This window comes from Brachypodium distachyon, chromosome 4 (assembly GCF_000005505.3).
Source record: "Brachypodium distachyon strain Bd21 chromosome 4, Brachypodium_distachyon_v3.0, whole genome shotgun sequence".
Lineage (NCBI taxonomy): Eukaryota > Viridiplantae > Streptophyta > Magnoliopsida > Poales > Poaceae > Brachypodium > Brachypodium distachyon.
Window position 1 is genome coordinate 5,717,823 of NC_016134.3, and position 24,185 is coordinate 5,742,007.

Sequence of the window (24,185 nt, forward strand, 5' to 3'; positions counted from 1 at the left end):
AAACTACAAATTGTTCTAACGTCATTAAGGGAACATGTGATTTTCTACAAAAATCACAAGTAATTCCAAAAACCTTTTCCTTTTTATTATATCCTGTTTCCCTAAGTATTTATTTGTCAAAAAAGCTTCTAAAAGAACAAAATAAAAATCATTACTATGTCATGAATATACTGATTGTGCCCCTAATTTGTTGATATTCTTCTAATATTATTATCCTGGATTTTTTTATTGGACGTGCTTGTCACATGGGTGAAGGATGAAAAAATAAGGGTTACAATTTTCAGCTTTATAGTTTAGGACTGAAATCCAAATTCTATGATGATTGATGAATAGTTGAAGGTGGACAATCAACTTTTCTTTATGAATATTGTCTGGGTAGGAATGAGAGTCTATAGAAAGGTGCAAATATAACCCCCAAAATTATTTCGGTTGTGCTGGTAGTATTATACCAAACTAGTAGAAAAATCAGATCCTTATGCACGAGAAAAAGAACTTCCATTTATCTACAGTTTGAGCGGTTATGCTGAGAATATACTTTTGCAGAAAATTTAAATGGCCACTAGAACAAAGAAAGCAATGCAAACTTGTAACTGTAAAAGGCGAAGTTCCAGCAACAGCTAAATGCTGGAATTGATGAATTAGGTGTCTTCTAATAAGATGCATTAATTAAGTAAAACTTATTTCAATCAGTATGAACCTACCTATAACTGTACATACTCGAGGAGTTTCCAGGGAGCTGCAAGGCTTTATATGGTTTTGGTTTTCAAGCCTCAACCTTAGCGCATGCATAATATGTTGCATATACCCGAAGGAATTGCATTCTCCCGTAGTTTTCAGTGTTTTCGAACTTGAAAATCATTTGGCTTGTATCAGATTTTTAGGAAGTTTGGGTTACAGTAATGTATCAGGTCAACTTCAGGAACAGAACAGAAATGAGGATTACTGATATAGACTGAGGTATTCAGCACTAAAATCTATTACACCCTCCGATCCATATTAATTGTCGAAATATTACATGTATCTAGACATTTTTTAGGCATAGATACATCCATATTTGGGCAAATTTGAGACAATTAATATGGATCGGACGGAGTAACTGATCAATCTGCTGAGTTACTGATGGCTCAGCAGCATGCAGATTATCACTTAATTTTATATCCAAGAGCAGATTTGTGTAGGCAACAAAGTTCAAGGTGCCAGTTTTTCTCATCTGGTACACCAAATACTATATAGATAGATACTCCATGAATTAGTAAACAACTAAACAGATGTACAAACTGTTTATCATGTACTGAGTAGAGACTGAAATAACCCAACATGGACAGTGCTGCATGTATCTAACTTGAAGCTAAAAATACTGATGGCCAGATTATATCAAAATGTTTGGCTGATGGCCAGATTAGCCCTGTCAAAAGTTTGGCAATATATGATTTGTTTTGGCTAGTTCATTTGTTAGCAAAAAAAACCCAACAAAAACTTAGACACCGAATCATGTTCTGTTGATTTTAACAAATGGATCAGAAGGTCTAAATTTGAATTATTCATAGTCACTGCTGCAAGAATAGCTCTTTCACATAGAAAGAAAGGTGTCTATCCAAACCCATATGGACCAGAAACAACACTGGAATAAACCATACAAGTGCAGTGTTTGATTGCCTACCATGCTGACAGGAACTCTACATGACAAGATTAATCAAACCCTGTAATACACCATCAGATCAGTTATAGCAACAAATCAGGTTAATTGGTGGCAAAACGGATAATTCTATAAACTTGTGAAAAACATCACAACTGGAAGATAACTAGCAAGGAGAAAGAAACATCCAATTTCAAGGCACATGGCCATTGTCACCTCAACACAAAGTAGCACGCATAAGGCTTGGTTATTTTGATCTAGACAGTAGATACCTATGAATAAAGTATCTGATCTGGATGATCATTCACCACACACTTATCCACGGTTCATCATTAGGGATATGCAAAGGAGGCTCGAAGACACAAGACTAGGCCCTCTTGTTGGCATAGTTGTCAGGCTCATCATCCTTGAAGATGTCCTCTGGGAAATCATCATTCTTGGCATTTTCAGAGTTTGAAACAGGGGCACCAGTGGCGAACTCATCACCATCTGTCAAAACACCAGGAGCACCATAGTTTCCAGCAGGGTTTCCACCGAAACTACTGTCACCACCAAAGTTGGCACCAAAATTGTCACCGGCAGGAGGAGCAAAGTTGCCGGCAGGGAAGGTGTCATTGTACCCAGACCCTACAGGGGTGCTGTAACTATCACCACCGCCACCACCCCTGTTGCCACCATACCCACCACTGCCGCCATAGCCGCCACCGCCTGCATAGCCACCGCCACCATAGCCGCCACCACCGCCCCCATAGCCACCACCGCCACCGCCACCACCATAGCCACCACTGCCACCACCATAAGCACCGCCTCCATAACCACCACCACCACGGAAGCCACTAGTCCGCTCATTGGCTTCACTAACCCGTATGTTGCGCCCATGTAGTTCCTGATAACAGCAAGGTAGAAAATAAGTTGCTGGATAACATTAGATGCAAATCTTTGGAACTTGTCATACATGAACAATTACATGTTCCTACAACTTGAACATAAAGGTCGACTAGAAAAGTGCAGGTGACCCAACTGTAGAATAAATAATAAACGCACTCACCCATGACTATTTTCATTATTAGTCCAAAATTTCTGAAAGGCTGCTAGGGCAGTAAGATGACACGGCAGTAGTATTTTCAAGCACAAGTTTGCTATTCTAAAAAATATATCAACGAAAACATGACCTCTAGAAAGAAAATTAGAAACAATCAACAGAATTTGGAAACAACGATAAGAAAATATAGTTGAATAGCAAAGTTTGGGGAACATTTTCTACAAGGAACGAATTTAGGATGTGCTATAAAACAATGGCATCCTTGCCATAACTATGGAGTGATCACATCATTATCACGAAGCACAATAGCAATAGAGTTGATAAGTCAGCCAGACCATGAATTTACCTTTCCATCTAAGGCCATGATGGCAGCTTTTGCCTGATCCTCTGCCGCATAAGTTATAAAGCCAAAACCTCTAGACCTTCTAGATTCATGGTCTACGATAATCTTAGCTGGGCAGAACAAAAGAAAAGGCAACATCAAATAATGTTACCAGAGCAGCCCTAAAGGATGAGTGCAGAGAAAGGCTAAGAACACTATACCATCAATTATATCACCATAATGGGTAAACGCCTCTCTCAGACCTGTCTCATCTGTGTTGTAGGAAAGCCCTACAACAATTATTTGAAGAAGTCAGATCAATATCGCAAGAAAATAACTGATATCTTAATAAATCAGCAGAGGCATAAATAAATTATTATGAGGGCCAAACCTCCAACAAAGATTTTCGAGGATGACATGCATCTTATCGCCTGATAGAGAGTCGGATTCGAGCTAGTGGCTTTCTTGAGCAGATTACCAAGCTTATTAGCCAAGGCCATAGTTCCAATCTGCAATGCAACAAGATTGTTAATCACAGAATGCAAGAAAGAAGAGCAGCAGCAACAAATGCTAACATACTGCAATGACTAATTCTCCCTAACTTTTACCCAGTTACACGAAGACACATAGGTATGCTATCATCCAAGGAGCGCTCAAGCAGGCATCCTATTTCCTACAGGACATTTGTATTGACTACTCCCTCCGATCCTAAATTCTTGTCTCAAATATGGATGTATCTACTCTTAAAAGGCGTGTAGATACATGTAATATCTCGACAACAATTTAGGATCGGAGGGAGTAATGATTAACAACAGAAAATTAGAAATTTGGCATGAGACAAGATAGCAAGTATCTGTAAGGCTTTTCATCAAACTGGAATAACCTTGACTTCTATAGTGTATATACCAACAATTTTTTCCTATCACGGTAGTGAGAAATTAACATCTTGCGGGTATTTACAAAAAAGTTTTTGTGTGAACTTAGTGCCAAACAAGATTTCAGACAGAATTCAAAAACTCCGCGCATAACCAAACCTTCCAAGAATCAACCAAGGGATCCCAATCTGCAGGCCGCCAACTTGTTAACACTGAACAAATTGCTACGCAACCACAACGTGGACAAAGTAACCAAACCCAAACACTCCAACTCTCCCCGAACAACCCTCACCACCCAGCCAAACCCTAACACGAGGAACCATCCACCGCAGGAAAAACTATATATCCGTACGCAATAAAAAAAAAAGACAGCAGAACAAACGCGGCAACATATCCCGCGAGGGATCACATCAAACCAAGCAAAAAATTCTAGCGAAGGAAAAGCAGATCAAAGAAAACATCAAAGCTAGGGCTTAAGGGTTTACCTGAGAGGGGTTAAGGAGGAAGGCGGCGGCGAATGGAGACGCAAGCGGCTGGGCTATGCGATGCCAAGGATGATATAGCGCTCGCGGGAGCAATCTGGACCGTCGGATGCGCGGGAGCGGCCGTCCGATGGATCCGTGGCCTTTCCCCTGTAGTAGAATCGTGCGCGCACGCACGGATATTTCTAGACTGGAGAGGTGAGTTGGTCCCACCTGTCAGTGTAAGCACCACTCACTGACAGTTTGGTCCCACGTGTCGGTGGGCGTGCAAGTCATTTCCGCCGTCGGCAATTGTGTTGAAGCCCAGGGACCAAACCGTGAAAAGGGCATAGTGGACTAGGGTCCAAGCGCACCAGAAGAGATCGCCGGCGGCGGCGATGGCGCAGAGGGAGAAATCCGCCGTCGCGGTCGCCTCAACGGCAACGGCGTCTCCCTCCTCTTCCTCCTCCGATCCTCCGGCGGCGCCCTCGGGCGAGCGGTGGGGCGCCGCGATCGGGAACCTGGGGGAGCTGGGCGCCAACGTGGAGTCGCTGCAGAAGCTGCTCGCGCGGAAGGCCGTCTTCGTCGACGAGGACGTCTTCTCCAAGGCCTCCCTTGCCGCCGAACAGACCCGCTCCATCAAGGTACCTGCCTTGTGCTTCCGATTCCCGTAACTTTCCCGTCAGGTTTCATGTTACGGGGATGCCCGATGCCGCATTATAATCGGCGTCAGCACAATCAGTAAGCGTACAACGAAGCCAAATTCAGCTCAGTATAGTCTGTTTGGCTTAGCTTTGGGTCTTGATAGAGATAGGCAGCATGGATGCCGACTCTAGCCAAATGGATTTGATTCGATTGATTGTACCCATGTGATGTTCCTGACAAAGGTTTGTGTACCTGAATGCATAATACTAAGTATTACATAAAGCACTCAAACTTATCACCCATTTTTAGTATTGTAATCGGTGTGAGCTCAATCAGTAAGCGTACAACGAAGCCAAATTCAGTTCAGTATAGTATGTTTGTCTTAGCTTTGGGTCTTGATAGAGTTAAGCAGCATGGATGCCAACTATAGCCAAATGGATTTGATCTGATTGACTGTATTCATGTGATGGTCCTTAACTGAATGCATAATACGAGGTGTTACTTAAAGCACTCAAATTTAGCACCATTTTTAGTATTGTACAGGTATGTGATGGATTTCATGCAATCTGGAGTACTCTTGCCTCGTGTATGGATTATTAACGGCATGTCCGGTTGGTGATAGACTTTGCCGTAACGAAGCTTAGGAAAGTTGTTCTGTGCAACAACAGCAAGCCCCTTGTTTGGAACATGATTAAGATAAATGTATGTGTTGAAAGTAAATGATTGGAAACCTTAAGTTTGACCCTGGAGACTGGCAGGTTCTGATGAAAGTCAGGACTACATATCAGCCAATCTGCTCAACCCCAATAGAAACTTGAACCGCTCAATTCTGGTCTTTTGATGTGTCTTTTTACCCTTTTGTTGGCAATGAAGAAAAATTTGAAATTGAAATTTAGCTCCAAAGCACGCGGTTGTATTATGCTGTGAAAGTGTTAAGGTTTGGCCACTGCAGCATTGTTTCTTTTATTTGGCCCTCTTTTATATCGTGCACAACAGATTGTTTGGCAGACTTAGCTACAGCTAGGGCTGGTCCTAACATAATTGGGGTGACCTGAGGCAAGATAATATCATAATGGTGACAGGCCTTTATTGGCACACAAATATTCTAAATATTTTCTATTTTAATTTTAAGCATAACAATTTGTGTGTTATTGAAAGCGACAATGCAAATTTGAGGAGAGTAGCATTCACTAAGGACCTATAATTGATCTTTATATAGTAGTACTTCCTAAGTCTATAAATAGATGTCGCTCTAGACTTCGGCATGGTCCAGAGCATGCTATTTTCACCATTATTTGGTGTATGCCTGTGTTGGTGAATAAATATTATATCATAAAACAACCATAAAAAAAGAAATAATAGTACTACTTTTACCTAACCAGCTTGAATAGTGCACTCCAATATTAGGATTGTATGATGAGGCAGTGCAGAGACGTAACATATAATAGAGGGATGGGAGGGTCCACATATGACTGGATACCCAGCCTAGCAAATTTATTGAACTTTTCGTGTGGAACTTTTTTTATTATCGAGGTAGCCAGCCTGCTCGAAATAGGCGGAGGAAACACATTCCATAAAAATCAAGTTAAATCGGTACCTATGTGAGTAATCTGGATATATCTACATAAATGCTTAATGAATTTGTAAACCAATGGCCATAAATTTCTTTCCTTTTAGTGTATCTCTAACAATAAATCGGTACCTATGTGAGTAATCTGTTATTCTTGGTTCCTGTATGAGTTTTTTTTTTGAAAGGAGAGTAATTTATTATTCTTGTTCAACATGCTACTTTTAAATCTTGTGTAAGAGTGCTGAATGTAGATTGGTACTTCATTGGCTTGAATTTATGTTTTGCTTCTAGTTAACCGCTATCCTGCCATTTTTTCTACGGTAAGTTCACTTTTTCATTGGTATTTCATTTCTGTGGATTAGATTCTTGAACAGAGGGTGCTGTCTCTGGAACGCGAACTCGACGCGGCCATTTCTGCAGCTTCTCGAGCTCGTACAGAGAAACGCCAGGCTGAAGCTGCCCAACGGGCTGCAGAGCTACGTGCACAGGAAGTCACAAAGGAGCTGGAGAACACCGCAAGTACGTGTACTGTTTTTTTGGCAAACCGGCATTTGGCTCACTGAAGATATTCCAGAACTGAAATTTTTGTTTATATTTTCATCTTGCAGGAGTGTTTCAGCTGCACATGGAAGAGCTGCGGGCGAAACAGGACGAGATTGCTAAGAGAGATAGTGATATCAAGGTGTTGGAGGCAATAATACGAACCCTTAGTAGCAAGGATAATGGTGGATCCAGTGAGTAATTACCATTCACTGGAAGCATTGGGTGTTTTAGTTGAGGGCTTGCATTGCATGTTCAAGCATCTCCCATGCATTTATCGTCTTCATGTAAGCCCTTCCACAGATGATTGTATATTATTTCCACAAGATTGAACACTCAGAAAGCCTTAAATGAACATTTTCAATGGTATGCTTTCTTCCTGTTATTTACCTGCCGATAATCTGGTGAATAAATACAGCATAGATGCATCCTATTTGACAATTCAAATTTACCGGTCATCCTAGGAGTACCTTTTCTGGAAATATTCAGCATCAAATTCATAGTGTGTACTATTGCTTGACCATATTAACACAATGCACTAAATATAGAGAAGAAAGAAATATAGGTTTGCTTAACCCCCAAAGCGTGCAAAACATTGCAACGTCTTCTCAGTCAGCAATATGACATGACAATGGGACACACTTTGTCAGAGTTACCTGATCAGTTTTAACTGAGTTAAGATTGGATGTGCAGCAGCACTGTTGCTGAAATGATCTTGATACAGATGAAATATGAGTCGCTGCAGCTACAGTTTCCCGAGGCGAAAGGTCTAGACCATCACAAGTCAGATGGAAGCTTGTGTGAGACTAGATCACTTTATGATCTTAATTGGACTTGTAAATTTCCCCCCTGTTCAGTCAGATTCAGATATATGCATGTGTCCATCAGCGGCTACTTCTGCTTATGGGCCGACTTGTGATATTGATGGAATTGATCTTAATTTGTGGAGTATAACATTATTGTGTGGATGATGCTTTGGTTTTTACAACTGTTGTTTTGCCCTGGTACTTTTCCGATGTTCGTTATTTGTAGCCTGTATAGAAATGTTTCAGTAGTTCTTGAGTGCAACTTTTGTGATGTATTTTTTTCTACAAGCCCCAAGCTTTGTGTGGCATCTGAAGTTAGTGTTTTCTGTGTTGCTGAAGTGGCTGATAAGCTATAATGCTGGCATGTTACTTCTGGCGTTTCATTGTGTCTGGATCAGATGAAGTGGAGCCTAGGCAACCACCAGTGTTATGCTATGTTCTCCCAAACAAGGACACTGGGGGTTCAAATCTCTTGATCATCTCGATTTAGCAAATCCTTACTGAAAATGAAAGATCTCCGTGTTATCACATCAAACGCACACCGGATGGCTCCCATTTGTGCCAAAAGGCTGCAAACCAAAGCTATGGCCTCCGCTGCCTTTTGGACCTCAACTTGGCAACTTGGATGCTGCTGGCAGCAGAGAGGGCCCGCGGCATGGCCAAGGGGAGGTTCATGCGTCACCCAGCACTGTAGATGTAGTACAACCAAACCTTTGTTTTGCCATCTTTGGCGCATGTTATGGATATGGATCATATATGGAGATCTGGAAAAACTCTGCTGCTTTATAGTATATTTTCTCTTGCTGGTCTTTATCTAGTGTCATTTTACTGTCTGTTAATTAACGAGAAAGCTTGATCCGTCAGCACATGATCTAGTGCTCGTAGAATGTATTCCATCCCAAAACAAGTGACGTGAATTTGGATTAGAATCTATACAAATTCAAGCCACTTATTTTGATAGGGAGGGAGTAAAAAAGCTCTTCTCGATCACTTGGCATTTCTTCACCTTGAGGTTCACGAACTCTCTTTGGAGGCTCCCACACCCAGGAGACCCTATTCACTGCACTCGGGCCGGGACTCCCATCCCATCCCCATTGACGATATGCACTGCACCCGGCTGAGGACTCTCATATCTCATTGACACAACCGAATCCACCTGTTCCTCTCTGACCTCAGAGACCCACCCTCCGGTACATTATGGGCACGCTGGATTTGCCTCCGCAACTTGCCACATTTTTGTGTCACAAGTATGGCATGCCATATTTTCTTTGGTGGCATTTGCTTGCCACAAGTGTGACAAAAGTTAAACAAGAATCTATGACATGTGGAGAAAGGAGTTAAGAAAGTGTGACCATAACTGCGGCTGCAACCAAACACTAGTCAAATTTGGTTGCCTGAGGTTTGACAAAGTGTGGCGGCTTCAAACCAAACATACCCTATGTCCGTATCGCCTCGTGTGTGTCTGTGTGGGGTAACCACCCAACACGACTCTGAGCCAATAATTTATACTCTTTGTGGCAGGCGACACTCATTATGAATCGGAGGGAGTAGATGCGTGCCGCTTAAACTCCTCGGACCAACCATAGGTCGACACGACTGCAGGGTCGGGCAGGCAACCTCACGCGCGGCTTAGCATAAGAACTCTTTTACAGTATCCCGGAATTAATATGGACCATCTATTTCGCTCGATCTAACGGATGTGTTTAATTGGTACTCCAACTTAAACGCGAGGGAGTACCACATAAAAAAAACTGGGAGTACCTTACGTTTAGGGGTACAATTGTAATCTAGTGTCCAATTCACACGAACACTCGCCAGAGAACGAACAACGAGGGAAAGACCGGGCACCCTGCAGATGCACCGAGTTCTTCAAGTATGGCCTGGGCTTGTGCCTCTCTTCCTCGCAGATGTTCGCTCCGCCCTCCAATGATTGATTGATAGGCTGTGAAGGATCCGAAAAGTTGCCGATACAAGCAATTGATCTCACGTGATTGATTTGATTGGATTCATGGTAGAGCTTAGCAATGATTTTTTCCCTGCACGTGTTCCAGCCTAGTTCGTTGCTTGGATTGCTACCGTCATGGTCGCAGTGGTGGGAAGGAGAACAGATGCCGATGGCGAAGCACGATCTGGAGGTGGCGGCGGCCTGATTAATCTATACCAATATATTAAATTGAAGTTGGTGGTGATGGTACGATCGTTGCGGTACGTCACTTCACCGAAATTACGAATCTGCCACCGCTGTCCCCACACGCATTTTAATCCCGGCTCCCGTGGTCCTCAAGCGTAGAAAAAATACGTACCGCCCAAAAAAGAAAAAAACAACAACAGAGCCCTCCTTGCTCCTCCTATCCTACGAATCTCACCCCCACCCGACCTGGATCTCGCCGGCGCCTGCCGCCGCTCTTGGTCGCCTCCACCAGCTCGTGCACGTTGGCAGCGTCCGTGTGCGGAAGACGGCTGCAGACCAATGGCTCCGTCGCACCCCCGACCGCCGCCTCCATCGGGTCGTGTGCGCCGGTGGCTCCCCGCGGGACTTGGACGGCGATGGGATGAGCCTGAGGCCGAGATGGCGGTGGCCTCGCGCAAGGCAACAGGGACCGCGTTGGCGCGAGCCATCGGTGACCCTCCCAACGGGCAGTGGCGTGCTGCGACCAGTGGCCGGACGCGATGTATGGGCGGCGCGCGGGCGCGGCGAACGGGCGGACAAGGCTGTGAGAGGGCGCACACCTGTACCGGGCAGCAAGTGGGAGCAGGTGGCGCGCGGGAGCGGACGGGCAGCGGGAATCTATGGGCAGAGGCGGTGCGCACAAGCGGGCGGCCATGCAATGTTCGGTGGCGGGATGAATCGGGACGGGAAGAGGAGGAGTTTGCACTCAGGGTGGATGGAGAGGATAGTCAGAGGGAGAGCGAGAGAAATTGGGAGAAGTGATTTGAAAAATAAAGTAGGGAGTAGGAGTAATAGGAGAGCAGGAAGGCTGCTTTATACTGTCGCTTGCTTTATATGATGGCTGCTACTGCTTGTTGTTTTGATCGATATACCGATGCTTGTTGTTTAAATCATCAACACACGAGAGGTCGAGCGGCTTGGACGGATGGAAGTGATAAACGTTATCACTGCTACATGTTCTTCATTATTCATGATTATATTGAGAATCATTTCATGAAGTCAGCAAAAAAGTTGAAAAACACTCACACATGACTTTTCAAGTGTGGTGTATGTGAGAACAGTGATAACCTGAAGGTAGAGAGCAAAAGAGTTGAGCATGTGTCACTTTCTCTTTACACGAGATATAGAAAAATAAGACATGTGCAAAATAGAAAGAGGCCAGAGTATAACCTAGAAAATAAACATATCATAATTGTTATATACTATGTGCCCATGAAACACATCAACATTTGATTTGACGTTTTGATACAATTTTCCGTTGTTCCGTAGCAACACACGGGTCTTTTGCTAGTTACTAGAAAATAATATTGGTGTTTTGGAGGAGAGGAAATACCTAAAATACCCTTCTAAATCAATGGTTGGATTTGATTGGTACTCTATCATCGACCCAGCTGCTGGTATAGTATTTGCCCCGGCCAAATTAACCTCGTCTCAGTTGCCAAAAATACCATCTTCTCTCCTGCGCAGCTTAGCTGAGCTCAGCTAGCCTTGGGTGCGTGGCATGGGGAGGGGGAAGGTGCATCTCCGGCGGATCGAGAACAAGGTGAGCCGCCAGGTGACCTTCTCGAAGCGCCGCTCAGGCCTGCTGAAGAAGGCGCGGGAGCTCGCCGTGCTCTGCGACGCCGACATCGCCGCCATCGTCTTCTCCGCCAACGGCAACCTCTACACCTACTCCACCCAATCCAGGTTCAATTCCTACCTCTCACTCAACCATCATACCCTACTGAAAGATGCAGCATTTTCAGTAGGTGGCTCCTTCGATCGATGTCTTTTCTGTCCTCTTCTCTACTTCACGGTCGGCCGGCAGAAATGAAAAAGGGCTTATAGCTAGCTTAGCTAGGAGTAGATAAGATCTCACTCACAGGGCTAGTATAGCTAGCTGTTCGTTTCCTGACCTTCCGTATATGACCTCCAGCGATGTTTCCATTTCTGTTAGCTTGTGTGATGACTAGTGTGCGTTTCCGACAAGCGAATAATTCGGAGGGGTGGCAATAATTGGCCGCCTGGACCTTTCGCTTTTAAGCTTATCTCCCCATATGGAACAACTATTCCGGCTAAGGCCTGACTATTTGGGGTACATGCATTCCCGACCGGCCATGACCCTGGTACATTCTATTTATGGAACAGTTCTACAGAGTACGTACTTACCTGTTCCTGCCTTTGTAGTACACATGGGCATATATACTGTGCAGCAGCTGCGTAGGAGAACAAGAGCTGTGTGCCCGTGCATCGATCCTGCATGCATGCTCAACTGACCTATTATAAATACTTACTCGTGCATGCACGTGGTTCACTCACATCACTCTCAAGCTGGCACGAAAGATTAATTCCCTGATCGAGAAAAAATCATCTCATGTTTACAAGTGGGAGCTAGCTAGGTTACAAGTGCCCGGTCTTCTTTTTCTCACCCCCTCTTTACATGGCCGTCAAGGCCAAATCTAGTGGCTCGGAGGGTTCCTTCTCACAGGACGTCGCCCCAATTCGCTTTCACCCACATCATGCCTCTGTTTGCAACAGGATATATGATATTTTAGTAGTGTGGGGTGCAATGTAGAAGAGACCGTTTGCCAATCACTTCGTATAAGCATTAATCCCTCCCCATATATAAATTCGCACGATGCTTGAAGAAATTACAGATATGTATTCCTCCAACCCACTTTTCTAGGTTATCTTTGCAACGGTGATATATGAAGAAAATATATATCCTTTTGGCGACTGATTTGCATTGTTATTTTTGTGAAGCCAAATCCATTTTTCTTGTATTTGATAGCATGGACAAAATTCTCGAACGATATCAGAGGTGTTCGCTGTCTGAAGGAGGTGTGATTGAAGATTACTCTGAGCTTGAGGTATAGGCAGGGGAAATGTCTTTTATAACATTTATAATCCTCTAAAATATAAAATGATCAATATATATTCGACATCCTATATAATTATTTGTCTATTGATGTGTCTTCACCTTAATTAACGAGGACTCCATTTGTGATGGACAGGGGAGTACGAACTCTGACCACATTCTGCTGAGGTCTCAGGTTGAAGCTCTACGAAAAAGTGAAAGGTAACAAAAGAATAGCGATATATTTTAGCATCAAGAAAAATGCATAATTCTCTACAATGTACTCACCCCGTTGGCTCGTTCCATAAAATAGTCCATATAGATTATTTGTGCACTTGAACCAAGATATCTCCCATTTCTAGTGTGTGTCAATTCATATTGATTTAAGAGTAAATGTATGTGAGTAGTTATTGGCCGGGTGCGGGAACCGAGAGAACAATAAGCTACAATAGAAAATAAATAGATATATTATAAGAGCTATATAAGGGAGCGGACCGAGTATTTTATTTAAGAAAATCAAGTGGCAATATCAGAAGAACGGGAAATACAAACATTATCTTCATGTCTTTTGTCATTCCTATGAGACAACTGAGAGCAGCAACTTAAAAACTAAGCTGCACATTGCCACGAATATTATGCATATTTCCCGCAAAAAAGTAAATATTTTTTTCTGGAAACGTAAATAATATCGTCAATAACAAAAAAAGAAAAGAAACTAGGTGACTTGCCTGTGCTTTTTTAGCTATTATTCATATTCCCCACAACTAAATATTATACATAGTTTGGCTCAGTGCCAAATTGAATAGACAAATAAACTAAGTCGATTTTCGATCTTGTTACATTAAAAGTTTAATGGTCGTCTGAGGTTAATATTTTTAAACTCATGAAGAATATCTTCACTTTGGTTTCAGCTTCATTATTTACTTCCTGGTCCTTTGAAGTTATTTGATGTCAAGAATTCAAGCAATATTCGCTTGCATTTGCCATAGAAGCTTGCAAAAAAAAAAACTAGTTCTAGGTAGAAATGAACCCCACTTTATCTTGATTTTTTTTGCGCAAAACCACTTTATCTTGATGCTACATCGTAGATCACAAACTTAGCATGACTAAACATTACATAAACTTTAAACCCAAGTTAGACTTGCATGCTCTCGCATATATGTACAGCTTAACTAAAGTTCTTAGAAGTTCAGAGCTGAAATGCTAAACATATACACCTCATGAATTGGACAGAGTAAAGAATCTCGTTTTTACATGTCATATATGCATGGATCAGGAATCTTATGGGAGAGCAACTGGGCTCCCTAACACAGAGGGGAGTCCAGCAGCTTGAGCAGCAGATTGGTGATGCCCTCAGGAGCATCAGACTCAGAAGGGTACGCACACTGAACTTGGATATCCAATTTGTTGAAATTGTGTCAAATATATGTGCGTGTAGGTGTCACCCGGGTTGGGTTTGATTGATGACACCCACACCCGGCCGGTTGGGTCCTCAGGAAGGTACCAACAACCGTACGACAATGTTGTTAGAACAAAAAGAAAATCATCTAGAGTTTTAGAACTCGCTTGCCTAATCCAAACAGCGAAGGCCACATGGCAGTCGTGTTCCTGCCAGGAGCTAATCATGGATTCAAGTTTAAACTTGACCCTGTTTCGAGGCCGGTCAGAGCCTTGTGTGTGTTGTGGTTGATCCTACACTGCCGACCTTGCTGTTCCGAACCTGCACTGAAACTTGCAGAAATTATGTTTTCGATCTTGATTATCATTCCAATGTAGGAGTAGCTAGTAATTTAAATTGTTCAATTCTTTCAGGACTTCCTCTTGGCCAACTCGATCAGGGAGCTCCGAAACAAGGCAAGTCTTTCAAAATATTGATTAATTCTTGAACTTTGTATGTCAGGAACTCTTCGTTTAGTAGCCGCAGTTTTTCAACTTCTTGGTTTCTTCGCTGCAGGAACGGTTGCTGATGGAGCAAAATAAAATTCTGCAGAGGGTAATAAGTTTTAATCTCATACAAACACAGTCTTGTTATGACTGAATGTTTTTTCATATAGTTTGATTAATTTTAACTGAACTGAATCAAGTACTTCTGTATCGATTTCATATGAAAAAAAGAAAAAGGCTGAACTGCTGCAGGCATCCATGCACAAGAACTGCACATCTGCTTTCTGCAATGCTGCAGCTGCCTCACTTCCAAACCTCAACATCTCGTGAGCATCTTTGACAAGTTTTGATCTCTCCAGTTCCTTACATTTTTCTCTGCAACTGAAAAAAATAATCTGAAACTAATCCAGCAATCGATTAAACAGCATCGAGGACGGCAACTCCGACAACGAGCCAGCTGGATCGGTGATGGCGTCGGTCGATTGAGCAGGCGGCGGTGGCACCTTTCCCGTGGTGGATGTTCCGGGGCGCCATCTGAACGGCTAGAAGACGACTGAATGCTTGCACCGCAGAAAATTCAGATGTTCTTCCTTGATTTTCCTTGCATCCCTTTGAACCCCTAGCGATGATGGAGACCTCTAGTTTCTAGCTGCTACTTTGGTGCCATAATTTATCTGCTGTTTTGGATTTCTGCGGTATCTGCTGGCTGGTTTGATATAATGGAAACCTTGTCTTTCATGTGGTGCCAGTTCATGTAGTTATTTCTTCTTTGATTTATTTTAGAGAACTACACCCCTGCTTCTTTGACCTGTATGTCTATCTGTACTGCAAAGCCAAATCGTTATTTTGCTTTCCACTGCATGAAAATTCCATTGGAATATTAAGCAATTTCACGATTAACAAATTAATGAGTAATTTCAGAATAGAAATCATGATGACATGACAGTAACAACCAGCATAAGTAACTCAAATATCCTAGATGTATTGTAGAGCATAACAAACAGCAATATGTACTCGCCGAACATGATCAAAGCAGTAGATTGAAACACAATTCACATACTGTTCGTTTGCAGAGGAAAAAGCCATGGCTGCTGCTGGGTTAGCTTGACGAAGTTGCTCTTTTCGATCTCAACTTGGCCACTCGCAGATGCTGCTGGCAGCAGAGAGGGCCGCAGCATGGTCGACTCGAGGGGCGGCGCAAGCATTGTTCACGCGTCCTAGCATTGTAATACAACCAAACCTTTGCTTTGCCATCTTTGGCACATGTTCTGGATCTACATGGAGATCCGGAAAACCTCTGATGCTTTAAATATTTTGCTCGCTGGTCTTTATCTAGTGCCATTTTACTGTCTCTTAACGAAAAGCTTGATCGATCCGGCGATCAAAGTCGGCACATAATCATGCTGTCCCCTTTAATTGCTCGTGGGTGCAATTTGCAAAAAGCCATTCTCGATCACTTGGCATTTGTTCACTGGGAACTCTGTGCGCACGACAGTTTTGTTACGATACAGTTACGATTACGGCCGTTTGGTAGCTTCATTTCAATGAAATAAAATTTTCGATAGGATTCCAGGGTGCGTTGACGTGCTCTGAACTCTAAAATTCAGAACATAAGCACACTTAATTTGAAAACAACAAAGATTAGTTACATGTATGTTTAAAGACTCAGAACACAGACGCATCGGAATGTATGCAGATAATGCTCATCCTTGGCCCATGCACACTGAAATAAACAATGACAATCCCTGCAAAGAATAAATAAGCAATAAGAAACAAGCATCGCAACTGAATGCTGACAGGCCTTTTCGTATCGTTCAGAGGCAGAGCAAGAGTTATTTGCCGGAGAGACCAATAATTGCTTGGGAGCTCGTTTTTGGGCCCAATACCGGGCTACTAGTCGGGCCCGAAAATATTTCCTACGAAGGCCTGGATCGTCGTTTTTGTTTTCTTTTTTCGTTCTTGGGCCCAAAACCGGGCTACTAGTCGGGCCCAAAAACATTTCCCACCAAGGGAGAAACTAAACCGCCGGCGGTTCTCAACAAAAGAAAAAAAAAACTAAACCACCGGCGGCGCGAGGCGTTGGCGACAGGCGGCTGGAGAGGGATTCACGGCGCAAGGCGGCAGCGACTGGTGACGTCAGCTCAGCTGCAACCTCACCGGCTCCCTCCTCTGCCTCGCCGCGACCACCCCACCCGTCTCCCTCCTCTACTTCGCCGCGAGATCCAGGTGAGGGACGCAGCCGCTACCTCCACCGACCAAGGTAGCCTAGCCATCCTCTTACTTCACTATTTCTTCTTCATTCGGAAACAGAGGGAGCAAGCTCAGCCAGGAAGATGAACCAGCCACCGGAACAGAGGAGGAGAAGCAGGGGCAGGAGAGATTACGAGATCACCAACCCAATACTGGATTGTGCATCTTCCAGCAACCTAGGTAATCGAGACAAAAAAAATATTTCCAGGATTATTCTGAATTGTTTTATAGGTGAGTAGCTAGATACCCATGACGATGCTACAGACAAAACAAATAGACTACTTGGTGAAGACAAATTAAATTGATTTTTTTTATTATGAGTTAGTGGCACTTGTTAGTAATTTTATCTCAATTTTGGTAGCAAACATCATCACTATCTTAATCATTTAATGGATTGAATTGTTTCTATTAGAAGGTGGTGAGAAGTTTTCTACAATAAAGGAGGTGGTGAGGTGACAGACCACCGTCACCAATTGCGTCTTCTATAGGAGCAAAGAGATAGTCCGATGTATGAGTTACCATTCTTCTTACAATTTTATTTCTTGTGGACAACTTTTTTTTGCAAATATGAGTTGAGATCTGTGCTCGTTATCAGTTTATAAAATGTATATCATAACTGTTTCTGCTCCTGGTCCTGGATGAATGCATGTGAAAGTATGCAAGTCTGTATATGTACAAATGCTCAAAGTTATCAGTTTTAAGTATTATTAGAGCTTGCTTGTTCTTTTATACAAGGCGGTTGTGATAGCCAGTTGATATAGTTTGGCATCCAAACAGCACTTCACAACCTAAAAAAATACACTTGTAATCAGGGGTTTTGTTGGGGCTAGTAAAATACCTCCATATGTGTATACTAGTGTAAATATTTTCAGGATTCCCAAGCAGGGCCTTCGAAGGGTCTGCCTACCCTTAGTAGCGGTTGCTTATTTTACCATGGCTAACCGCCTAAGCAACCGCCACCGAAGGGTAGCCACCAGAGGGGTGTTATGCACTAGTGTTATTTTAATGTGTAATTAGATACATGTGATATTCCATCCGATCCACAAAAAGTGCCGCCCACGTAGTACAAAATTTGTACTAACTTAGTACAAAATTGACGACACGTTTTATGGATCGGAGGGAATATTAAACTACAGTGGAACACATGTACACTTATGGCGATATTTGACATTAAAGTACAACAACCACAAAAGTAAATTGTGAACAAACGCAAAAGTACGTATTATTAAGTTAAAATTACCCAATTTAATATGTACAGTCACAAGAAAATGACTGGGGTCTATGTTGGTACCTCTTGCAGATTTTTCCTTATTTAGCATTTGAATTTTTGTGATTATACAAATAATAATCATCCACAAAAATTTAGAAGACAATATCCCATGTACTAAAATACTTCCTCCGTTTCATAAAGATTGGCACGGTTTTAGACTACGGCTAATTCAAAACCGTGACAATCTTTATGGAACAGAGGGAGTACTTCAAAAGGCATATCTGGTCCTAATCAGAATTAAATTTAAGGGACGTATGAATCTGTTTTATCTCCCGCCAAACAATCAAAATGTTTCATGACATTAAAAACAGTTATTCACAACATATGCTCGGAATATCCAATAACTTTCTTTCTGATTGATTTGTGGTTTTAAATGATATATACTGTAAAAAAATGGTTGCCTTTGCATTGCACGGGTTGACGACTAAGATATATTCCCTAAAGAAAAAAGACTAGTAAGATATAGTAATTTCCAAGACTCCGGAAGAGATATACTAAGATATAAGCGCTAAAGAAAAGTCTCTGGCAAAGGCCAAGGCCCTGGGCAAAGCTCGTTTTCCCCGTAGTGCCTTATTAGTCTGCATAAACTCTGCTTTAAGGACCTAAAGAGGTATGAATGCAGCAGGTAGTTTGAAGCCACAGGTAATAAGTACTACAGGTAGTTATATATTTTCGTGGATAAAACCATATATTGCAGCACACATTACATTATGCACACAAATATCGACTTATTACAGGAAACCATGCATGTAGCATGAAAGCCACACAAATCCAAATCGGTGATCATAGATACAACCTTTACGCATGCTCAGCCAAGGGCATAGATACCCCGTAAGCCACAAAGCAGAATAAAGGCATAGATAGCCCGCAAGCCACAGAGCACAATAATTAAGTTAGACACGCGTGCAGAATATAATGACACAAGGGAAAACCAAACGAGCACTCACAAACCACACCATGGGAGGGGATACTGAATGGATGAAAGGAAATGCTCTTCCAGCGGAATCGGGATCTTGCAGCTCTTGGTTTTCTGGTATGTTGTCTATAAGCGTATAAGTTTGATTCCATGTTTCCTAGTGGCTTCTTGCACCTGATCCGGGACAACGTCGCCATGGAACTCGAGCTCCTTCAATTTTGGAAGCTTCTCAATGCCGGAGAGAATAGTTCCCATGCCCTTGGACCAGACGATTTTGTCGAGCTTGGGAGCAGATCCGTCGGTGAAGATGATCTCGATGTTGTTAGAATGGTCAACGGTAAGAAGGTTGAGCCTTGAGAACTCTTCTTTGTTGAAGGAAAGCTGCTGGTGTTCGACATAAGACATGTCCAAGAGCTCTAGGCAGTGCAGGTTTGGTTTATTGGCAAGAATTTGCAGGTCATCTTGCTTTATAAGAATACCACTGAGTGTAACCTTGGATATATGTTCAGCCTTGTCAAATAATGAAAGGAGGATGCGGTTGCAGTTCTTCAACTCGATTTCCTTCAGTTTAGGAAGGTTTTCAATCCCGGAAAGAGACTGTATGTCATCAGTGGAACACAAAACGAACTTCTCGAGTTGAGGAGCCGCTCCTTCTCCAAAGCTGATGGCAGTCATGTTGGAGTCCTCAACGAGAAAGAACTTGAGATATTTGAATTCCATCTTGTTGAAGGTGAGCTCCCTATCGGTGTATGCGTTGCATCGGAGCCTGAGACAGAGTAACTTGTGCTCCTTGGCGAGAACCTCCAGATCAGCCTGGTGCAGCCACGTGCTTCGTAGAGTTACCTTGGCAAGTTTGTCACCGTTTTTGGCCAACAATCGTAGAAGTTGCCCTTTTTCTGTGGTTCCACTAATACTTAGACTCTCAAGAAGCTTGGGAGAGTGTCCCTTCCAATACTTGAGAACCTCAGCTGAGAATTCCTGATTGGAGGGATCTTTTTCATGTTCATTCATGGGAAGAAAGGTTACTGACAGAGACTGGAGGCACTCATTAAGGTCATTGATAGCTCGAAGAAAATTCATGAGGTATTTGTCCATGTTCTCAACACCTGATCTAAACTTCTGATTCCTGTCCTTTTCAATAACCACACCAAGTTTCCTCAGCTGCGAAAGCGTTGTAATATCTTTCAAATGTCGACTATTCCGTGCCTTGACATTGGACAGTACCTCTAAGTTTAACATTTTGTCGATCTTATTAGGAACCTGTACAGTCAATATTTTACTAGTGCGTGGACTTGAACCAATGGGACCAGCCAGCAAACGCTTCAGCTTCAGGAGTATTACATTTGCTGTTGCAGACACACGCACATTGGTCTGCCGGATATCCAATACTTCTAGCTCACGGAGCTCGTTGATTTCACTGGGCAGCTGGGTAATATTTGTTCCGCTTAGGCTCAGATACTTGAGTAGTAACATCTTGCTGCAGATATCTTTGAGGTAGCGCTGGTCGTTCTTCGTCCCATCAAAGATTGGACAATCTTTTAGATCTAGCACCTTTATCAGGGAGGGTTGAGATGATTCAGAGAGGAATTTGAAGAACTTGTCAATTCCATCAGAGCTGCGGAGGCGGAGATCATTGAAAATGGAGAAGTGGCAAGCCAAGTGGTGTGACAGCCGTGTTTCCACAATGCGTTGTTTCCTGGCGATCTTGGTAATGAATCCGTGAACCGGATCATCTACCACACAGCTCTTGACCTGTCCTGTAGGACCAATATCATGAGGATGAATGAGCCATCGGTCAATGAGCGCATCAAAACATCTGTTGGCATGACACACTGAACTGAGCCAATCTTCCTTGGTTATGAGCCCTTCCACAACCCACCGTCCTATCAAGGTTGACCGCCTGATGCTTTGTCGTTGATGGAAGATAGCCAGGTACAGCAAGCAGGACTTGTATTCTTTAGGAAGATCACGGTAAGAGAACTGAAACATCTTCTTACGAATGATGTCTAATGATTTTTGCGGCTGCAGGGTTCTGTGTAGCTTTCTTAGATCTTCATTGCTCCTCTTACGGTTGGCGTACAAAGCATGGACGAAGATCTTCATGCAGAACTCATCTTTTTTACACTCGTCCAAGATGTCAAAACAAATCTTGGTGTCGAAGCTGCTGTCTTCATTCATCTTCTGCTTTGCAAGCTCGAGGACAGTATCACGGTAGAGGCCAAGGAGAGAATAGTCTAGAGGCTTCCTTGGTGGATCGCAATATGATGTAGCTATCCAACTTCTTTCTTGTGTGTTCAATAGCAGTGAACCGGCTATGCAACCCACCTGGCTCAAAGCATATCTGGCCGCCTCCCATCCGGACACATAATCATAATCTAGTTTGAGGATAACCAGGATCTCCTGATAACGATATTCCAGACAATCATTAATTTTGTCCATGATGCCTTTGATCTCAAGCTGCTCTTTCATCCTCCGCTGGATTTCTCCAATATTCTTCTTGGTATCGTCAATAAGAGATTTCGAGATTGGATTCTCCCGATCTTGTTTACCATCTGTGCCTAGTTTCTTCACGTCTTCCTGCACCTCCTGTAGGACCTTGCGCATGATTTCCTTGATTTGGTCTTCGCCCAATATAATAGTGCTGGTGCTGGCCTTGGTTTGTTGCTCTTGCTCCTGGGTCTGCAGGGTCGTCGGGAAAATATCCCTTAGGAGTTTTTCATAACAGGGTTCACTGAGGCAAATTGTCTTTCCTTGTACATTTTCTTCCATATGTTCCATATGTTTTTTAAGCATTTTGGCTGTTTTCTTGTAGATACCGTCGAACGATTGTAATGTATGTGTGGCTTTCTTACTTCCTTGGTCTGATCTTTTGGTAGCATCAGACGCAGCATCAGTACTGTTGTTAGACTTAGGCAGACACAGCGCTCGGTAGAGTACGCCTAAGGGACCAGTTATGCTTTGGCTTTCAAGCAGGTCCTTGTCATCATTCATTTGTTCCACGTGGAGCTGCAACTGTTTGTCTTCACCAATCATGCCCTCAAGTTGTGCAATCTTGTTGTCAACCTTCATTGCTGTGATATTTGCGGTGATTTCATCAAACACTTTCTTTTTTCCCTCGGAAATTGCAGATTTTATTGTGGCGATGTCCTGCTTGATCTCTTGCTCTCCCGCGCCTTGAATTGCAGTGCCTGCCGCCTGTTGCTGGGACTGCTTGTCTTCCTCTCCCGCGCCCTGGATTGCAGTGCCTGCGTGTTGCTTGGGCTGTGGTTTGGGCTGGAGCTCTCGCAGGATGTAGTAGAGGATGTCCTTGGCTCGTAGATGTTGAGAATAGAAGTGCACTGCTGGGATGTCGACGAGGACATTGCGCCAGAAGAAACGGGTTGCCAACGCTTCTTGTGCAATAGCACAGGTTTCCTCCTTATCTGGTGCCACAACGGCGATGGATGGTATTGATCCGTCCGTCATTGCGGCGGTGTTGAGGTCATGATCCGCAACCGACTTGATCCAGTCGGCCACCTTCATCCTGACGTTCTCCTCCACGGTACGAGGCTTGAAAAATGGCCCTCTCGGACCAGCTGAATCCGTTGCCACCAAGAGTTCTTCTTCTTCATCGTCTCCACCAGCACCATAACCGCCGCCTGCGGCAGGCGACTGCCCTGCTGCAGGAGCTTTCGGCGTGACCTCAACGCCGTACCTCAGTCGGCGCTCGCCAATGTCCCGCGCCCGCTCCTTGAGCTCACGCAGCTGGATGGCCGCGTGGTGCTGCGCGGCGAGCTTCTGCAGGAACCGGGGGAGCCACCAGACGTAGCGCCAGAGGAGGCCGCCCCTGGCGCGGTGGAGGTCGGAGTTGCCGCGGTAGAGGTAGAGGTCGATGCAGTTGTTGCAGTCCTGGGCGAGCAGCCGGACCTGGTTCATCCACGTGCTCACCTGCTCGTCCTGCTCGCCGCGGGCGGCCTCCTTCCTCGACAGGTTCGCCAGGAAGCTGTTCATGCTCTCCATCTCCTCCTGGATGAACTGCACGTCACCCCTGACACGTCCCAGCAACCGCGACTCGTTGCGGATCACGCTCAGCAGAGTGGTCACGGCGCCTGCCGCGAGCTCAGCCATCCGCTTCCGGTTCTTCTGTTCGTGTGTAGAAGTCTAGCTCAAAATGGTTAATGGTTTGGTTCGGTAGCCGGCCGGCTATGGTGGTCGCCAACTGTCTTTGTCTTCCGTAGAGTATGCTTGTGACCTTGTGTGAATGGCAAGGACTAGCAGCTTGTTCTTCACATGCATGCTGATCAAGGTACCAAGGCAAGTATCTGCTGCGCTGCTTAACTTTTTCTTCTAAAAGGGAGAAGAATTAATTAGCTACCTCGCTTGCATTGTGAAGAGCATAAGATGTGCATGCATGGTCTAGGAGCACATAAGGCACATATCCACAGACTCATTATCTCAAGAAAACAAATGCTCATGGATGACAACCCTAGTCATTTATGATAGTTTGAAACCAGAAGTAAATAATAGCATTGTGACATTGGAGTCTTTTGTTTTCCCAAGCCCAACTCGCCAAGTCAAATATATTTACTCCCTCCTTTAGTTTTCAGTCAAACTGTTGTAAGTTTGACTGAATTTTAGAATGACATATCATATCATCGTTTAGAATACCAAATTAGTACCATGGGATTCTCTTTCAATATACATTCATTACTTATTCACTTTATGTCATACATGTTAATGATTTCTTCCATCTATTTGATCAAACCTATATTAGTTTGACTTAGGACAGACCCAAGATACCCTATAAAAAATAAAGGGAGGGAGTAACATTTACATGAGTATATTTATAATTTATGAGAACGGTTGAACCAGTGTTCTTTGTTTATGGACACATGTTGGTAATCTCATAACATATTTGTAGGTTACCATTTTATATATTTCAACTCGGATTAACAAAGTCTAAGCTCATCTATGGTCCTAAAG

General features: G+C 43.5%; 4 protein-coding genes and 1 long non-coding RNA gene across 8 annotated transcripts; 3 read left to right on the plus strand and 2 right to left on the minus strand.

Annotated features, from left to right (window-relative positions):
• Window positions 1-1,725: 1,725 nt before the first annotated feature.
• LOC100823193 (glycine-rich RNA-binding protein 2, mitochondrial) lies at window positions 1,726-4,514 on the minus strand. The gene is made up of 5 exons (XM_003576057.4): window positions 4,361-4,514; window positions 3,392-3,509; window positions 3,222-3,290; window positions 3,025-3,131; window positions 1,726-2,522 (listed from the first exon to the last, which is right to left on the minus strand). Exons 2-5 carry the CDS (start codon window positions 3,498-3,500, stop codon window positions 2,004-2,006), a joined length of 804 nt encoding a protein of 267 aa, XP_003576105.1. The 5' UTR covers window positions 3,501-3,509; window positions 4,361-4,514; the 3' UTR covers window positions 1,726-2,003.
• Window positions 4,515-4,655: 141 nt separating this feature from the next.
• LOC100823803 lies at window positions 4,656-7,482 on the plus strand. The gene is made up of 3 exons (XM_003576059.4): window positions 4,656-4,980; window positions 6,914-7,070; window positions 7,160-7,482. Exons 1-3 carry the CDS (start codon window positions 4,735-4,737, stop codon window positions 7,291-7,293), a joined length of 537 nt encoding a protein of 178 aa, XP_003576107.1. The 5' UTR covers window positions 4,656-4,734; the 3' UTR covers window positions 7,294-7,482.
• Window positions 7,483-11,296: 3,814 nt separating this feature from the next.
• On the plus strand, window positions 11,297-15,594 carry LOC100825639 (MADS-box transcription factor 20-like). Of its 3 annotated transcripts, none has more exons than XM_014901765.2 (8): window positions 11,297-11,753; window positions 12,838-12,916; window positions 13,061-13,125; window positions 14,180-14,279; window positions 14,716-14,757; window positions 14,858-14,896; window positions 15,019-15,113; window positions 15,198-15,594. In XM_014901765.2, exons 1-8 carry the CDS (start codon window positions 11,569-11,571, stop codon window positions 15,271-15,273), a joined length of 681 nt encoding a protein of 226 aa, XP_014757251.1. In that variant the 5' UTR covers window positions 11,297-11,568; the 3' UTR covers window positions 15,274-15,594. The 3 variants fall into 3 exon arrangements, with proteins under 3 accessions (XP_014757251.1, NP_001288315.1, XP_024318438.1); NM_001301386.1 differs by having other exon boundaries at window positions 11,569-11,753; window positions 15,213-15,273; XM_024462670.1 differs by lacking the exon at window positions 11,297-11,753 and adding an exon at window positions 11,760-12,203 and having other exon boundaries at window positions 12,810-12,916.
• A 1,192-nt stretch (window positions 15,595-16,786) lies between these two features.
• LOC104584394 lies at window positions 16,787-17,708 on the plus strand. Of its 2 annotated transcripts, none has more exons than XR_002960240.1 (3): window positions 16,787-17,013; window positions 17,098-17,217; window positions 17,450-17,708. It is a non-coding gene; the product is annotated as an uncharacterized LOC104584394 (long non-coding RNA). The 2 variants fall into 2 exon arrangements; XR_002960239.1 differs by having other exon boundaries at window positions 16,798-17,013; window positions 17,453-17,708.
• A 1,242-nt stretch (window positions 17,709-18,950) lies between these two features.
• On the minus strand, window positions 18,951-23,475 carry LOC100825127. The gene has a single exon (XM_003575450.4). The coding sequence runs from the start codon at window positions 23,328-23,330 to the stop codon at window positions 19,350-19,352; it is 3,981 nt and encodes a 1,326-aa protein (XP_003575498.1). The 5' UTR covers window positions 23,331-23,475; the 3' UTR covers window positions 18,951-19,349.
• Window positions 23,476-24,185: the final 710 nt, after the last annotated feature.

Coding starts and splice junctions, on each gene's coding strand:
- LOC100823193 (XM_003576057.4), bottom strand. CDS start 3,500: ATGGCCTTGGCTAATAAGCTTGGTAATCTGCTCAAGAAAGCCACTAGC. Junction 3,291..3,391: donor CTCGAAAATCTTTGTTGGAG/GTTTGGCCCTCA, acceptor TAATTGTTGTAG/GGCTTTCCTACAACACAGAT. Junction 2,523..3,024: donor TCATGGCCTTAGATGGAAAG/GTAAATTCATGG, acceptor TGCTGTTATCAG/GAACTACATGGGCGCAACAT.
- LOC100823803 (XM_003576059.4), top strand. CDS start 4,735: ATGGCGCAGAGGGAGAAATCCGCCGTCGCGGTCGCCTCAACGGCAACG. Junction 4,981..6,913: donor AACAGACCCGCTCCATCAAG/GTACCTGCCTTG, acceptor TCTGTGGATTAG/ATTCTTGAACAGAGGGTGCT. Junction 7,071..7,159: donor GGAGCTGGAGAACACCGCAA/GTACGTGTACTG, acceptor TTCATCTTGCAG/GAGTGTTTCAGCTGCACATG.
- LOC100825639 (XM_014901765.2), top strand. CDS start 11,569: ATGGGGAGGGGGAAGGTGCATCTCCGGCGGATCGAGAACAAGGTGAGC. Junction 13,126..14,179: donor GCTCTACGAAAAAGTGAAAG/GTAACAAAAGAA, acceptor TGCATGGATCAG/GAATCTTATGGGAGAGCAAC. Junction 14,758..14,857: donor TCAGGGAGCTCCGAAACAAG/GCAAGTCTTTCA, acceptor TCTTCGCTGCAG/GAACGGTTGCTGATGGAGCA.
- LOC100825127 (XM_003575450.4), bottom strand. CDS start 23,330: ATGGCTGAGCTCGCGGCAGGCGCCGTGACCACTCTGCTGAGCGTGATC.